General features: G+C 45.4%; 1 protein-coding gene across 10 annotated transcripts in view; it reads left to right on the forward strand.

Annotated features, from left to right (window-relative positions):
* Nucleotides 1–17,161, forward strand: part of DNAH9 (dynein axonemal heavy chain 9) — a 370,057-nt gene that overhangs the window by 150,888 nt on the left and 202,008 nt on the right. For all 10 annotated transcript variants that reach the window (XM_039501323.1, XM_039501326.1, XM_039501324.1 and 7 more), the window contains 2 exons: nucleotides 5,231–5,392; nucleotides 13,314–13,510. In XM_039501323.1, coding sequence (XP_039357257.1) covers nucleotides 5,231–5,392; nucleotides 13,314–13,510 — 359 coding nt within the window. The remainder of the gene's footprint in view (nucleotides 1–5,230; nucleotides 5,393–13,313; nucleotides 13,511–17,161) is intronic.

A 17,161-nucleotide genomic window follows, 5' to 3' on the forward strand; every position in this document is an offset into this window, starting at 1 on the left:
TCTCTTAGCCTTTTGCCCAAATCCTCAGAAGTCGTTAGGCACCAAACTCCCATGGATTTCAACAGAAATTAGGAGTCTAAATACCTTAGAGGCTCTGTAGCTCTGTTTGCCATGTAGAACAGTACTTCCCCACCTCCCAGGGGTGTTGTAAGGATAACAACACTAAAGGTTGGGAGGTGCTCTGATCCTGTGGGAATTGGGGCCATATAACGAGTACCTTTGACAAACACACACTAGCAAATCAGCCCTGCTCAACTACATAGTCTCTTACAGACCGGCAGGCCTCATATCCGTCTTGCCTCCTCCATTGTCCCTCGATCCCAGCTATCTCAGCTCAGGGAATCCCTATTCCACTTCATGTCCCTCTCTGTTGTGGGACTGCGACTGCGTGACTTGCCTGCCATTCCCAGAATTCCTTTCCAGCTCTTCCGAAGCAGCGCCAGGGCAATGCACTGGAAATGGCTTGTGCTCTGTTTTTGTCAATAGGAGGAAGGCTATTCTGCCTTACGGTGCTGTGCCAAAGGACTCCTAAAGGAACGCTGTCCACACGCTTTCCCAGACATGGTGACACACTGCATTTGCTTGAGCTGGGAACAATCCCCACCAAAACCCCAACAGCCTATTCTTGGTGGCTGGCCATATGGAGGCTGGGTGTATGTGTTCTGACTCTCCATACACACAGTTTGGCTGGCTGCTTTGCCCCTCTCTTTCCCTGGCCCTCCATGTCATTGTTCTCCCATTGCACACCCCAGAATTGTAGCTGTTGTGTATAGGAACTGGGAGTGTCTCTTTAAAGAGAGCACCACTAGAGGGCTCACTCACTATTGACTTGGAACCTGACGGTGCCTATGTGATTTCTTCCTGTTGTGTGCACTAAGGACACAACAGTAGCCTTGGAGGAGTAGCTTGTAAACACCCACCCCGCTGCTGCGTTAATAACAGTACTTAGAATCATTCCTTCCATGTTGATCTCATGGACAAGGGCAGGGGCGGCTGTAGTTTTTTTGCCGCCCCAAGCACAGCAGGCAGGCTGCCTTCGGCGACTTGCCTGCGGGAGGTCCCCGGTCCCACGGATTCGGCGGCAATTCGGTGGCGGGTATGAAGGCGGTCTCATTGTCGCCCTCACAGCGATCAGCAGGATGCCCCCCGTGGCTTGCTGTCCCAGGCATGCGCTTGGAGCGCTGGTGCCTGGAGCCGCCGCTGCAAAAGGGTCGCTTAACAGAGCCAGCTATTTTTAAAAATTATTTTAATTTGTAATTGAACTAAGAGGATTAAAAGTCATTTATTTCTGGGACATTTTTATATAGGATAAGCTGTGATTTTTACCCCCTTGTTATAACCCTTGTACTAGGGCAGCTTCAGCGTTTACTCCTCGCAGCCCCCTTTGCGCCTCTCATCAGCCCAGAGTATGGTAATCCTGGACTCCATCCATACCCCTAGCAAGCAGGGAAGGCTGTGCTGTGACCCTTGGCATGGCATTACTGACCATCATCTCAGCAGGGCATAGTTATGATAATGGAGGCTAGGAGCCATCTGTCCTGTTTTCTCCATTTCCTCCACAAACTTTTGATTGCCTGTCCAGAAAGCCCCAGTGAGCCAATTACTTTGTTTTACAGGTTGCAGTGCTCGGGAGATAGGAACCATGAGCAAAACAAAATAAACCCAGCATTCGTGGTTCATTTTATACCTTTTTGCACTTCAAGTCCGGAATGAGTGTGATAATATTTCAGGTTTTGGATGAATGCTTGGAATGTTGAATTATTAAACATCAAATAGTTGAAAAACAAGATTGCAAATCATCCATTTATTCCCAGTATATTTATTCCTAGCATATGGCAGTATGCAAAGGAAAGGCCGATGGAGGTCCAGACTGCTCCAAGGCTGTACTGCATGCACATTCCCAACAGAGGCCTTTACTGTTCCTAGTTCTGCTGTCTAGGGCAGCAATATTTCCATGTAAAGATGATGCAATGTATTTCAGGTGTGCCGTGGTGGCAGCAGAAGGAACTTCACGGTGTCTTCCACCACACAAACCCCTTGTAGCCATGTAGCACTGAATGTATGTCTGCTCAGGGGAGCCCATGGGTATAGAAAGATTGCTCCTTTAGCGGTGTAACACAGAGCCACGAGGTATCTCGGGCCATACTAGACAGTAATTCCGGGGCTGCACTCTTGGTCCCAGATGATACGAATGGCTGAACTTGTAAACATAAACCAGTAGTTCTCAACCTATTTACCATTGTGGGCCTCATATGCAGTTCTCTGTGTGTTACGTGGGCCACATCTACACAGTATATATACTATCTGAATGGCTCTGAGGATGGCATATGGGCCGCAGCTGTGTGTTGATTAGGCCACAAGTGGCCCATGAGTTGAGAACCACTGTTATAAACCAAGAAAAGTGCAATGATTGGTTTTCCATGCAGGGCTCCTTTCCATTGGGAGCTGAGTCTTGTCCAGCACCCTCATCAATTCACATTGTTGATGGGCGGGGCTAAGTGCATGCTGCAGCCTATCTGAACTGCTTTCTTTGGGCCTTGCCTGGTTAGTTAATATATCTCAGACCAAGGTCTGGACCCAGTAATGAAGTCAAGGTTTCTGTGCTGTAAATCCATCCATGGGGATTCTCCCATCCTGCCTGCCTGCATCCTGGCACTGGGAGCCAGAGAGATGTGCTGACATGTAAATACGATTTGACTGATGTTTGTTATCATGCTATGTGCCGCCACAGGCTATGAAGGCATCTGCTTCCAGACCAACGGAGGTATTAATGAGTGTAGTGGTGGCAAAACAGCTTGCGAGTGTGGGGATCTGCTGCTGAGGACTATTAGAGGCAGGTGTAACCTGCTGTGGAAGCGCAGAGGGATAAGATGGACTGAACTGCACTGTTGCAGTGATTTGTCTCATTGTGTAGAGATAATCATGTTATATGGTTTGTAAGGCTAACGTCAATGCTCAGAAGTAAGCAGCTCATTCAGAGAAGGGCTTGGATGCTACACACACAGTCTTTGCCAAGTCCTATTAAACCAGCTGCATGTGCTAGACAGAGCAGTGAAACATATTGGCAGCTCCGTCCATCCAGACAATCACTATGCTCTCAAGTGAATTCACCCAGGAAAATGATAAAAGACAAAGCCACCCCATCACCTGCGGGTGAACACTTCTTTCACAAAGCGATCACCCTATGTCTGTCCTCTCAGTCCTTATCCTCAAAGAAAACTTACACAAACACTTGCAAAAGACAGGCATGGGAGCTTAAATTAATAACTTTGCTAAACAGTAAAAATTATGGACTGAACAGAGACACTGGATTTATGGCTTGTCACAACCATCTATAACCCGCTAAACCCCCTTTTTGTCCTATTACAGCAGAGGTGTTAACGGGCCTCTCTATCTTGAAGGGTCCCTTACATTACAATACCTGCTAACTACTTATGCTAAACAATCTGTCCCACCTTGCATTTTGCTGTGATGCTGGGAGGACCTTCCCCAGATGTGAAGAAGAGCTTTGCATAAGCTCGGAAGCTTGTCTCTCTCACCAACAGAAGTTGGTTCAATAAAAAAATATTACCTCACCCACCTTGTCTAAGACCAGGAGGTATCACCAGAGCTGATGGTTTCAGAGAGGCCCAGTGATCCCTGTCATCCCAAGGCTGACGTGCTGGACAGACTTTCAAACTTTCCAAACTTCCAAACTTTCAGGTGTCAGCTGTTTTCAAAACACAGTTTGGTTCAGGAAAAAATATGCCAATTTGCCAGTTCTCAAATGTAAAAAACCCCAATCAAGCCATGGGCACTTGATGAGCAAGAGCATTTTAGATTGCATTTTAGTGTGTTTTATATTTTATGTATAAATAATTAGACATAAGGAATAAAGCTTTATATTTAATTCATGTCATTAAAAACCTTATGTATTGTTAATAGGCTTAGTTATAGGCGACATCTCTTTGAAATATCATTCTTTTGTGCATTTTAATAGGGTGCATTGTAAACACACCACTGTAAGCTGACAGCAGCTAATACTTACTCTAGACAGCACATGCCTAATTAAAATCACTTATTTTATGTTTTTTTTTTTAAGTCTGCTCACTCGAGATTTCCAAACTGCTTTTCTCTCTTTGCTGGGAGCACAAGGGAGATACTGGGAAGCTGTGGGGAGGTGAAGGGCCCTGATTCTGGGCTGAGGAGCACTCAGTTCAGCTTGGAGAGGTCTCCTGAGCCGCAGTCACAGTGCACTGGGCCAAGACCTTTGCAGGGCCTGGTTTAGACACTCCAGAGCCCCCATGGCTCTGCTGCTCACTTGGTGTGGTGATGCCAGGGGGCCACCTTTTCCTCCCAGAGAGGCAGCAACAGCAGCAGGGGACCCCTTTGCCCCCAGGAGTAGTGGCTGCTGCCGTGCCTCTCCCCTCAAGAGCATCAGGGTCCAGAGAGCACTAACACCCCAGCTGCTGGGCACAGTATATCTGCTTGGGTGGGTGGGCCAGGCTCACTGCACCTGCTAATCTTCTCTTGGTAGGAAACTCCAACCACACCCTCTTCCTCCCAGCTGCACACGTTGTCCTGGCAGCCAAACCAGAGGGGAACTGGGGTGATCTTCCTGGGGCTGGGTACAGGGAGGCAGTGCTGCCTAGTGGATAGAGTGCTGTACTGGGACTCGGGTGGCCTGGGTTCTATTCCTGGCTACAGCATTGGCCTATTGAAGTGACTCCCCCAAGGTCACACACCTTCCTCTGCTTTAGTTTCCCCAGCTGTGGAATGGGGATGATGATACACAGCTCCTTTGTAAAGCGCTTTGAGATCTACTGGTGAGCTGCTCTTTGTAAGAAGGGGTTATTAGTATGCTGGCCTGAGCAGTGCAGAGCCCAGTGGTTACCTGCGGTGCAGGATGGTGCCGAAGCAATTAGGTCAGTTCTTTCATGGCCTGTGACCTTCTGTGCTTCTTTGCCATTATATTTTGTACCAATTTTGGAGTCCTTCATGCACAGAACAAAGCAAAAGCAGCACAAGCTGCTTTGCTGCAGGCACACTGGGAAGCCATGGGGAACACAGTCTGCATTCTCCAGGGGCTATCTGGGTAGGGAGTTACTCAGTAATCCTGCTGCATGCTTACTTCAGTAGCTCTGCATTTGTCACGCTTCACCCCCAAACCTGGCATGTTAGTGCAGATACAGGAGAAGCCGTGTGTGCTGTGTGTAGTTGATGTGTGTGTGTGTGTATATGTTCTCTACAGGGCATTCTGTTTTCTACCCCGGAGTGTCTGAAGGCTCCCCAAGACTTGGTGAAGCTCTACCTGCATGAGTCAAACCGTGTGTACCGGGATAAGATGGTTGATGAGACAGATTTCAGCACATTTGATAAAATGCAGACCGAGACGGTAAAGAAGTTCTATGATGTAAGTATTGCAGTTGGTGTTTGTCAGATTAACGTGCCCTGGGATATCCTCTCGGGCTGGCTGCACAGGAGGCAGAGGTGGATTTAGGAAAAAAAAAATAACTGGACCCAAAGTCTGCTCAAGACTTCTTATGTGTTTGACGATGGACACTGCTGGGGAGAACACAGGGCAGGGTGTCCGGGCTTTTGTGGTCTCTCCTCAGTTCTGCCACTGGCTGGCTGTAGGATTCCTGACCAGTCACTGCACCTTTCTCTGTGTCTCAGTTTCCCAAGGACTGTCTACACTTAAAACACAGCAGTTGAGCCACTGCCGCGCTTCAATGAAGACACTACTTATGCTGATGGGAGGGGTTCTCCACTTCCCCAAGAGGCGGTAGCTAAGTTGACAGGAGAATTCTCCCATCGACCTAGCGCTGTCTACGCCAGTGGTTAGGTCAGTTGAACTATGTCACTCAGGAGTGTGGATTATTCCTAGTGTAGACCAGGCCCCAGTCAGTCAAATGGGTAAAGTAGTGGATCCCTGACTCACAGGGGGCTGAGGGGCTCAATTAACTAATGTAAGTAAAGAGCTTCAGGAGTCTCCAATGATAGGTGCTAGACAAGAGTCAAGCTTGGGCTGAGTTCCCTGGTCTCAGCAGGAGGAGACTGGGGTCAAGACGCAGTATTGAGTCCTTGGCTCTCCTTCTTGGTCCAACAATATCTTTCCAAGGAAAGCTCTGTACCCTACGCCCTTTGGGCTGGTCTGCACACAGTGACACCCCTTTAACTGTACCAGTAGCATTACTATGGTATGCTCCTCCTAGTGTGGATGCAGTTAAAGGTGCTTCTACTTGGATAAGTCCTTTTACACAGGCATAACTGTGTCCACACTAGGGCTTGTACTCATTTAATTACCCCAGTATAAAGTAACACACTCAACTGCCATAGTTAAACCAGTACCAACGCTGCGTGTAGGCCAGGCCTTAGAGCTCGGAGGGATCCAGCCTAAGAGATCCCAGCGGTACTGAAGGTGAGGGGGCTTCTCTAGTGCTGTGCCCTCCCTGTGCACATGAGTGGGCCCCACCCTCTTTTACTGCTCCCTCCCTCCCCTGAACTGAACAAGAACCCTCATACCCCCCCTGCCCTTCATCCTGGACACTGGTAGCTGACCCAATACACACACCCCGCAGCCATGCACTGTTCGGCCTCCAGCCCTCACCACACACTGGGCACTCCTTGTCCTGACAGCTTCATCCAACCTGCTTTCCCTGCAGTGCTTCCTGTCCCCAATGAGGCACCCAGTATTAGGAATAGTGGATCACATCAGAGCTTCTCTCTCATAACTGTGCTATCTGCACATGTTCTCCCCTTCCATATAACTGCCTGATCCTGGGGTGAATCTGATGGAGCACTCGTTCTCAGCAATACTGTGTGGCAATCAGCTTCGTGGCTGAATTATGCATTGCATAAAAAATTTCTTTTTACCAGATTGAAATTTGTTGCCTTTCATTTTCAGCGACTGCCCCTTTGCTCTGTAATATGAAGGAGGGTTAATAGGAGCACCCGATGTACTTGCTCTGTAACAGTTTGTGTTCTGTTATCATGTCCCCTTTTACTTAGAAGAACAGCCATACTGGGTCAGACCCATGGTCCATCCAGCTCAGTATCCTGTCTTCTGACAGAGGCAAATGTCAGGTGCTTTAGAGGGAATGAACAGAACAGGCAATCATGGAGTGATCCATCCCCTATTGTTTACTTCCTGCTTCTGGCAATCAGAGGCTAGGGAGACCCGAGCATGGGGTTGCATCCCTGTCCATCATGGCTAATAGCTATTGATGGACCTGCCCTCCAGGAACTTATCTAATTCTTTTTTGAGCCCTGTTATAGTTTTGGCCTTCACAACATCCCCTGGCAACAAGTTACACAGATTGGCTGTGTTTTGTGTGAAGAAGTACTCCCTTTTTGTTTGTTTTAAACCTGCTACCTATTAATTTCATTGGGTGACCTCTGGTTCTTGTGTCATGTGCAGAGGTAAATAACACTTCTGTTTGCATTTTCTCCACACCATTCATGATGTTATAGATCTCTATATCATAGCTACCTTTAGCCTTTCTTCCCAAGCTTCAAAGTCTCAGTCTTTTTAACTCACCTCATATGGAAGCTGTTCCATACCTCTAATCATTTTTGGTGCACTTCTCTGTACCTTTTCCAATTCTAATATATCTTCTTTGAGATGCGGTAACCAGAACTGCACACAGTATTCAAGGTGTGAGCCTACCGTGGATTTATGTAGTGCCATTATGATATTTATGTCTTATTATCTATCCTTTTCCTAATGGTTCCTAACATTGTTAGCTTTTTTGACTTCGTATTTATCAACATTGAATTTCATCTGCCATTTTGTTGCCCAGTCACCCAGTTTTGTGAGATCCCTATGTAATTATTCACAGTCTGCTTTGGACTTAACTATCTTAATAATTTTGTATCATCTGCCAATTTTGCCATTTACCTTTTTTCCAGATCATGTCTGAATATGTTGAATAGCACAGGTCTCAGTACAGATCCCTGTGGGATCCCACTATTTACCTCACTTCATTCCGAAAAATGATCATTTATTCCTATGCTTGTTTCCTGTCTTTTAACCAGTTAGTGATCTGTGAGAGGACCTTCCTTCATATCCCGTGACTGCTGACTTGGCTTAAGAGCCTTTGGTTAGGGACTTTGTCAAGACTTTCTGAATGTCCAAATGCACTATTATCAACTGGATCAACGTTGTCCACATGTTTGTTGACCCTCTCTAAGAATTCTGATAGATTGGTGAGGCATGATTTCCTTTCCAAAAGCCGTGTTGACCCTTGACCACCCAATCACGTTCATCTGTGTGTCTGATAATTCTGTTGTACTGGAGTTAGACTTACCAGCCTGTAATTGCCAGGGTCTCCTCTGGAACCTTTTTTAAGAATTGATGTCAATTAGGTATCCTGCAGTCATCTGACACAGAAGCTGATTTAAGTGATAGGTTGCATACCACAGTTAGTAGTTCTGCAATTTCATATTTGAGTTCCTTCAGAACTCTTGGGTGAATACCATCTAGTCCTGGGGACTTATTACTGTTTAATTTATCAATTTGTTCCAAAACCTACTCTATCTACACCTCAATCTGGGACAGTTCCTCAGATTTGTCACCCAGAAATATATGGAAATATACTTATCTCATAGAACTGTAAGGGACCCCCAAAGGTCATAAAGTCCAGCCCCCTGCCTTCACTAGCAGGACCAAGTACTGATTTTGCCCCAGATCCCTAAGTGGCCCCCTCAAGGATTGAACTCAACCCTGGGTTTAGCAGGCTTAAAGAATGTCTCAGATGTGGGAATCTCCCTCACATCCTCTGCAATGAAGACTGATGCAAAGAATTCATTTAGCTTCTTCGGAATGGCCTTATCTTTCTTGAGTGCTCCATTTGCACCTCAGTTGTCCAGGGGCCCCACTGATTGTTTGGCAGGCTTCCCTACTCATCTTCTCACTAAGCCAGTGGTTTCCAAACTTTATTGGTCCATATACCATGTTCTTAAAAACATGATGTTGTAAGTACCACATGCAAATTTCTCCTTTTTGTGCACATTTTAGTCTTTAATAGGCTTAACTGTATTTTGACATGTACTTTTGTTTGCTAAACAGTCCCAATCTTTTCATTCCCTCTCCCTAGGGAAGTTTAGCCAGGCCTCTAATCATTCTCTGAACCTCCTCTATTTTCGCTATATCCTTTTCAATAGAGTGACCAGAATTAAATACAGTTCTACAGGAGAGGGTGAACCATGGATTTATATAATGGCATTATAATATATCAGTTTTATATTTTATTCCTTTCCTGTAGTGCCCTCACACTTTGTTTGCTTTACAGCCATCACTGCCTATAGAAGAGAGGTTTCCATGGAGCTGTCCACAGCAATGTCCAGCTCTGGTTCCTGCCTGGGGAGAGTTAATTTAGAGCCCAGTGAGGGGTGTGGATACTTAACATTATTCCTTCCAATGTGCATAACATTGCATTTATCATGACTGAATTTCATCTCCACTAGTGCTACCCAACTGTCAGGGCTGTTAGAAGTTCCTCAGTGCTTTCTCTAGTCTGGCCTAGTCTAAATAATCTGGTGTCTTCTGTAAGCTTTGCCACCTCACTGCTTGCCCTTTTTCTTGATCATTGCTAACTTGTTTCAGCATCAGCTCTTTTTATAGCTCCACCTGTGTCAGGGCCTCATTTCTAATCCCTGAAAAGGATAGGGGCCTCCTTGAGCCCCCTCTCGTGACAACTGATGCCAGAGAAATAGTATAGATTCCAAGGCCAGAAGGGACCAGTGTGATCATTTAGTCTGACCTCCTGCATAACACGGGCTATAGAACTTCCCCACAATAATTCCTAGAGCAGTGCTTTCAGCAAACTGGGAGAGGGATAGCTCAGTGGTTTGAGCATTGGCCTGCTAAACCCAGGGTTATGAGTTCAATCCTTGAGGGGGCTATCTGGGGCAAAAATCTGTCTGGGGATTAGTCCTGCTTTGAGCAAGGGAGTTAGACTAGATGACCTTCCAACCCTGATATTCTATGAAAGACATCCACTCTTGATTAAATATTTCTTAGTGATATATAGACTCTACCACAACCTTCAGTATAGCTTCCTTGCAGTGTCCTTATTCTCCTTAAGTGCTTCCTCTGCCCTCTTGAGGTACAGCAGAGGCACCAGTTATCTCACAATACTGTGGCTCTCCTGGTCATCCCATCTCAAAAAAGGATATAATAGAACTGAAGGGGTTCAGTGAAGAGCAATGAGAAAGGCCTGGAAAAACCCTCATATGAAGATAAATTGAAAAGTTTGGGATTGTCACTTTGCTAAGGAGAGAAATAAGAGGGGACATGTTACAGTCTATCAAATAATGGATGCTCTAGAGAGGAGATGAGAAGCTTTTGTTCTCTATCTCACAGCCCAAGAACAGGGGGAAAGCCAATTGAAGTAATGAAGTTGGAAGTTCAAACTGGTAAAAGGAAATCCTTTTTCACACATTTAAGTAGACTGTAGAACTCACTTGCAGAAAGTCATTGAGTCAAATAATTTAGCAAGATTCAAAAAGAGATTGGACATTGAGATGGCTCACAAGAATATCCAGGGTGATCATAATTAATAAATAATAAAAAATAAGAAGGAAGATTAACCCTTCATCCTAAGCATTTCAGACCTATGTGCATGGCAGATTACCCCACACCTGCCTACTTACACCTTCCTCTGATAAATCTGGCACCAACCACCAGGTGTGCTGGAACAGTTTATATAGTGGGGTGCTGAGAGCTATTGACCCAAACTGTAAACCCTGTATATGATAGAAACCACTTTAAGCCAGGGGGAACAGCAGCACCCCTAGTTCCAGCACCTATGCTGGCCACTATCTGATCCAGTCTGGCAATTGCTGTGTTCCTCACTGTTTCTATGACATTGGTTATTTACTTTTCAAATTCCTTCTTAACCATCCTAATTTCAATTTTACATTTTCACTCACTGTAGATGAGGTTCCTTTTTATTCATTTCACTTGGGCTGACTTTTGAGTTTTTTGAAAGATACCTGTTTGGCTTCAGTAACCTCCTGTACCTTGTCACTCAACCTTCCTGCTTCTCTTTTGAGTTCAGGGGCATAGATCTACCTTCCACAACGCTGCCATGGTATGCTTGAGCAGCCACCATGTTGAATCCAAAGGATTTTAATTTCCTCATTTTTGATGTTAACGTTTTTGGGACTGTAGCAATGCAGGACTAACCCCTGCGGCACCTCCTGCTGGTCTCTGTCAGGAATGAGCTCATCCAGCTTCTAGAGCACCCTCTGTAGGCCGGTGATCAGCCTTACTGCTGGCCCCCATATCCCTCCCAGGACCCCAGTGCCCCTTTCTCTGGGGTGCTGCCCCTCTCGTAGTAACCCTTCAGTCTTGGGGTCTCCCCACCTAGGGGAACCCCCACCCCCATCCCCACCTTGCCTCAGTGTAAGGCTACTGCCAGTCACCAACTAGTCCCCATTCCCTGGGGCAGACTGCAGTGTAAGCCACTCATCACTGGCAAGGGGGGTTTAGACCTGCTGCCTTTCTCTGCAAACCAGTACCTCTATGGGGCCTTGGACGAGGCCCTGCAGCCTGGGTAGTTGCCAACCTAGAGCTCTCCAGCCCCTCTGGCCTTTCCTCAGCCCTGCCTTATTCTAGGTACCCTGCGCTTCCCAGCAGCCAAGCCCCTCTCTCTCTGCCTTCAGAGGGAGACTGTTTGGGCGCCTGGCTTGCAGCCTCTTATAGGGGCCAGCTGGGCTCTGTTTGGAGCGTGGCCACAGCTCTGCCTGTTTCCCCCAATCAGCCCAGTGGCTGCCTTCTCTTGCCACACCCCGTTCCTAGGCTGTTTTAAGCCCCTCAGGGCAGGAGCAGGTGTCTACCGTGCTACAGGGACCTTTTACAGAAAACCCTCCCGTTTTAAAGTGTAACGTCCCAGTGCTAGCTGTCATTATGATCCTTGCCATTAGGTGGCTGAACGTCGTAAAATTATATTGTGGCTCCTGTAAGTGCCTCTGAGCTTATAATGAAACACCCCAAAGTCAGGAAACACAAAAGCGAAGGTTTGCTGAGCCCCTTTTACTCTGCACCGCTACATAGATGCTTTGAAATGCTGGTTTGGAATCTGTGAGCCGTGATTATGCTTAGATACAAATTTAAAGCTCAGGTGTAGAAAACCATTGTATCATCTGAGAAATACTGTGTGTTCACTATGCCAGAGATTTGGGGCAACACTTACAAAAGTGCACAAGTTCCCTTGTTGCCAAGAAGGCTAATGGCATTTTGAGCTGTATAAATAGGGGCATTGCCAGCAGATCGAGGGACGTGATCATTCCCCTCTATTCGGCATTGGTGAGGTCTCATCTGGAGTACTGTGTCCAGTTTTGGGCCCCACACTAAAGGAAGGACGTGGAAAAATTGGAGAGTCCAGCAGAGGGCAACAAGAATGATTAGGGGGCTGGAGCACATGATTTATGAGGAGAGGCTGAGGGAACTGGGATTGTTTAGTCTGCAGAAGAGAAGAGTGTGGGGGATTAAATAGCTGCTTTCAACTACCTGAAAAGAGGGTTCCAAAGAGGATGGAGCTAGGCTGTTCTTCTCAATGGTAGCAGATGACAGAACAAGGAGTAATGGTCTCAAGTTGCAGTGCGGGAGGTTTAGGTTGGATATTAGGAAAAGCTTTTTCACTAGGAAGGTGGTGAAGCACTGGAAGTTACCAAGGGAGATGGTGAAATCTCCTTTCTTAGAGATTTCTAAGGCCAGGCTTGATAAAGCCCTGGCTGGGATGATTTAGTTGGGAATTGGTCCTGCTTTGAGCAGGGGGTTAGACTAGATGACCTTCTGAGGTCCCTTCCAACCCTGACACTCTATGATTCTATAAGTGAGTTAGGAGTCTAAGTCCCTTTGCTTTTTAAATCATTGTGAGGTAGGTGCCTAGGCACTTTGGATAATCCCAGTAGCAGCCTAACTGCATCATTAGGTGCCTCACTATGTTATAAATCTAGCCATAAGGTCCAGATGTAGACAAGGACTTAGGCACATTAGCCCAAGATTTAGACATCACTGAGATCCTCAGAATCTCCACTCAGCTGCTGCTTATCTCTATTGGTGTCTAAATTTCCTAGGCACCTACATTTTCACCATTGAAGTCCCCATGGTGTCTGAGTTTCTGCCAATGAGCATGTACACAGCTACCTCAGTCTAGGCACCAGGCACCTGTCTTACACCTAAACCAAGTGGGATCTTCAAACTAGGCTTGTCCCCCATCTCACCTGCTGAGGAATTGCATTGATCTGTTCCCCGGAAAAGAGCTTTCCCTTTGTTGCAATAGGAACAAGACACTCTGTATTTCCCTTTTGCATTTCATTGGCAGGAAATCGAGGAGGCTCTAGAGGAAACCAAGAAGATGAACATGTACTGCCATTTTGCTAGAGGCGTTGGGGAACCCAAATACATGCCTGTTCAGACCTGGGAGTCACTGAATCACATCCTTGTGGAAGCCTTGGATAACCACAATGAGGTCAATGCTGCCATGAATCTGGTGCTCTTTGAAGATGCCATGTGCCATGTGTAAGGGGATTTTTCATCTTTGTTCTCTCATAGAGTTGTTATACTCTCACAGAGTCATCAGCCTAAATGTCTTCGGAGCTGGTCTGTGTAATGCATTTCTGTTAACGTTTTCAGAGGGGATGAGCAGCCATAATCACAGATGATGTCAGGAGGAGCTGTAGGAGTGCAGCACTTCTGAAGAGTCAGACCCTGGGTATCTCAAATTGGACATGAAACTAGGGGCTCTTCCAATTAGCGGCCACTTTCGAAAAAGTGGACATTAATCTCTCCTCAGCTTCTCATCTCTTTCCTATCTCCCAGGGGGTTTTGGAAGCCTTTTCTCATTGATGTTTAGCAAGCATGTTGAAACCTTCAGGCAGAGGGCACAGTAGTAGTACAAAGACGAATTACACAGAGGTTTCAATTTTCAAATGGGGCTGTCTAAGTAGGGCACACAATTTTGCTTGCCAGCCCTCAGTACATAGGTGCCCTAATATGTGTTTTAAATACAAGTTTGATTGTGTCAGTGTGCAAGAAAAACTTGGAAAATTGGTATGTGTAACATTTTTGAAAGCCTGTAAGTCACATAGGAGCCTGTGTCACACTTTCAAGTGACTTTCAAAGGTGTTAGGTGCCTAAAGCTGCTGGGTGGTGCCTGGGCAGATGGTTAAAAGTTTCTAAGCAGATATGGTGCCTGCCTCCATTGATTTCAATGAAACTTAATCACCTAAAATGCTTAAGCCCTTTTGACAATCCCACTAGGCACATGTCTGCACCTGTAGGCACTGAATACCTTTGAAAATGTGGCCCTTAGCAATTAAGTCTCACTGCAAGTCAATGGAATTTAGGCTCCTGTGGTCAGATTTTTAAAGACTTTTAGGCACCTAAAAATGCAGATAGGTGCCTAGTGAGATTGCCAGAAGCACCTAAGTGAATTAGGTTTGTCTAAGTGAAATCAATGGGAGTTGGCAGCCTAGGTTCTTTTGAAAATGTTATCTGGTGACTATATATACTGTATATATGAATCTCTGAACTAACAGAGCCCTAGAGCCCCATTAGCTACACTGAAGCAGTACTTTTTCATTAGGAAAGGTTGATCTCACCGTTCCTTAAGTACCAGGAAACCAATCCAATTACTATCATAGAAAAGAACAACAGATACAATCCTTTGAGCTACCCAGTTACTCCTTTGAGTCCTAGGAGCTCACCATCCTTTCATTTCCTGCAGCGTAGTGCCTTGATATTTAATAAAACCATAATATTGCTTCATGCTATGCTGCTTTTATTCCATTCAGTTATTAAGTAGCAGTTTATCTTCAGCAAAGGCATGCTTGGATCATCAAACTGTACTTGATTTTATATTCCATGCATAAGGCAGACACACACACAAGCACTCTGAGTATTAGAATTTTTTCAGATTGTGATGTAAATGTTGTCTCTGTCATTTTCTCTTGTGTGCTCCCTGTGCTCCAGAGAGGACTTGCTGGACCAAATCTGATTGCAGCTTCCCCCTAAATATTGTAAAAGATCAAGAGAAAAAGCTCTGAATTTTAACGTTTGTTTTCACATTCCACCTTGCTCCCCTCCTCCTTTATACACGCAGACGGTCGGACAGGACCACAGATATGAGCTGGTAGTCCTGACCCAAGATTTAATTCCTCAACTTCAGGAGTTAAATACAGTTAGTGGCTAAATCACCAAGTTGTTCAAGAGTTCAAATCCATCTGTGCTAATCACTAAATATTTCTGTGGCCTTACCCACACACCTATACTTCCATAATTACTGATTTTTATCGGTGGTTTGCTTATTGGTCTGAAAAACCTGATGAGAAATGAAATTAAACAAGTAGACCAGCTGAGTCCAGTGAGGGCGTCTCATGACATCCCGACCTTATTTAAAATGCAAATGAATTATTCTCTTATTCAAGATGTGTCTGGGAGAGAGAACTGATGGAATATGAACTACAAGTAGTTAAAGTTTCTTTGGAGACAAACAAAAATGGCTGGTGCTTTCATTGTGTTCTTAGCTACTTGAATGAAAAGTGGGATAACAACAAGTCAAAAGAAAGGTCCCAACTGATTGCAAACAGTTAGAAATCAGTATTTTATCCTGTTGGCTTTGTTGTATGGAAATTAAGGCCCAGACATATATGTAGGCAGACAATGGAACTGTTTCCAGAGAATCTCTCTACTGTTTCTCACTGTGCATGCCAGGTGGGATAGGCATGCCTCTGGACCCTTGCTACCAGATCATGCTTTCATACTTTTTATTGCTGGCAAAATCTGCCATGCTGTGAAGTTAGCTAATGGAGAAGCATGTGGGTTATTCTGGAATACTGAGGTGCTGATCTCAGTTCAGATCTCAGGTCAGGTGTCTAAAAACCCCTTATCCCACTTGCCCTTCGTTGTTGGCAGTGTCAGCGGAGAGGCTATATACCGATGAGCCTGGGCACGATGATGCCTTCCATGATGGCCTCCCTAGGCGGTAGTTGAAGCAAGGAGTGCTAGTTTTGGGTGGAGCTTGCATTGCCACTGTCTTTGCTGAGCCACTGTTGTGGAGAGGAGACTTCAGTCTGCAGGGGGTCAATCTGCCACTACCCTAATGTTTTTTAAAGGTGACCTGCAGTAGTTTTTGAATTTCTCTAACTGCTACCACAAGTTTCATGTAAGTTTTAAAGTCCTCCTTATAGTTCCAAAAAGTAAACAAACCCTTTTCTGCCGTTTTCCCGTACCTCCTTGAAGTTAGCTTCTTGGACATGCCCCAAAGCAGCTTGTGTCGTTTTGCTTTCAGTGAAATCGTGAAATTGCAGGCCCCATGGCCATGTTAATCACTGCACTGGGATCTAAACTCTGGCTAGTGAGTGAGATTTTCCCCTCCCCTGCTGGGAGTGATTTACTTCTACAATATTTCCTGTTGAATGTTCTCAGAAATGTGTTATCTTCACACGATTAGCTCACTCTTCTTTGTTAGCACACTTTTTCTGAAGGATATAGTCTAGTGCAAACAGGAATTAACTCAAGGATGACCTCTGGCCTTTGTTACACTGGTGCTCAGATCACAGTGATCTGCCCTTATAATCAATGAATCTTTATTTAGTGCCCCCATCCTTGTGCATGTCATTGGTGAGACTACTCCATGTGTCAGTGTGAGCAAGGGTGACAGAATCTGGCTCTTAAAGAATTAGTAGTTTTGATGAGGAAGAAATATTGACAGAGCTTTCCTAGAAGGGATTTACACTGATCTAGATACATGAAGATATTAATAATACATAATCTGACTCTTCATGTGACTAATAGCTCACCAATGTCATCAAGCCCACAGTTAATGTGGATCCCTGGACATTTTCTGAGAGGAAATATCTACTAGCGGGACTAATTAGGGCACATTTACACAGCAATTTAGTCTGGTTTGACCCATGTTCCATGTAAATGGAGGACTGACCTTTACTGTAAGATGTTCCTGAACACCATAACACAGCATACGAATCCAGAAATAACTGAGATGGGAAGCTCTGAATTGCCATAGAAGCATTTACTGGTTGGTTGTGTTGTTTACTACAGATCTCACGTGAAGAGCACCGTTTGCAAACGTGCCCCTTAGATTGGCAGCGCTGCTGTGATTCTGCTACTATTCTCAATCTAATTTGTTACTCTGTAAAATATGTATTGAAA

Source organism: Mauremys reevesii, linkage group 15, assembly GCF_016161935.1.
Source record: "Mauremys reevesii isolate NIE-2019 linkage group 15, ASM1616193v1, whole genome shotgun sequence".
Classification (NCBI taxonomy): Eukaryota; Metazoa; Chordata; order Testudines; family Geoemydidae; genus Mauremys; species Mauremys reevesii.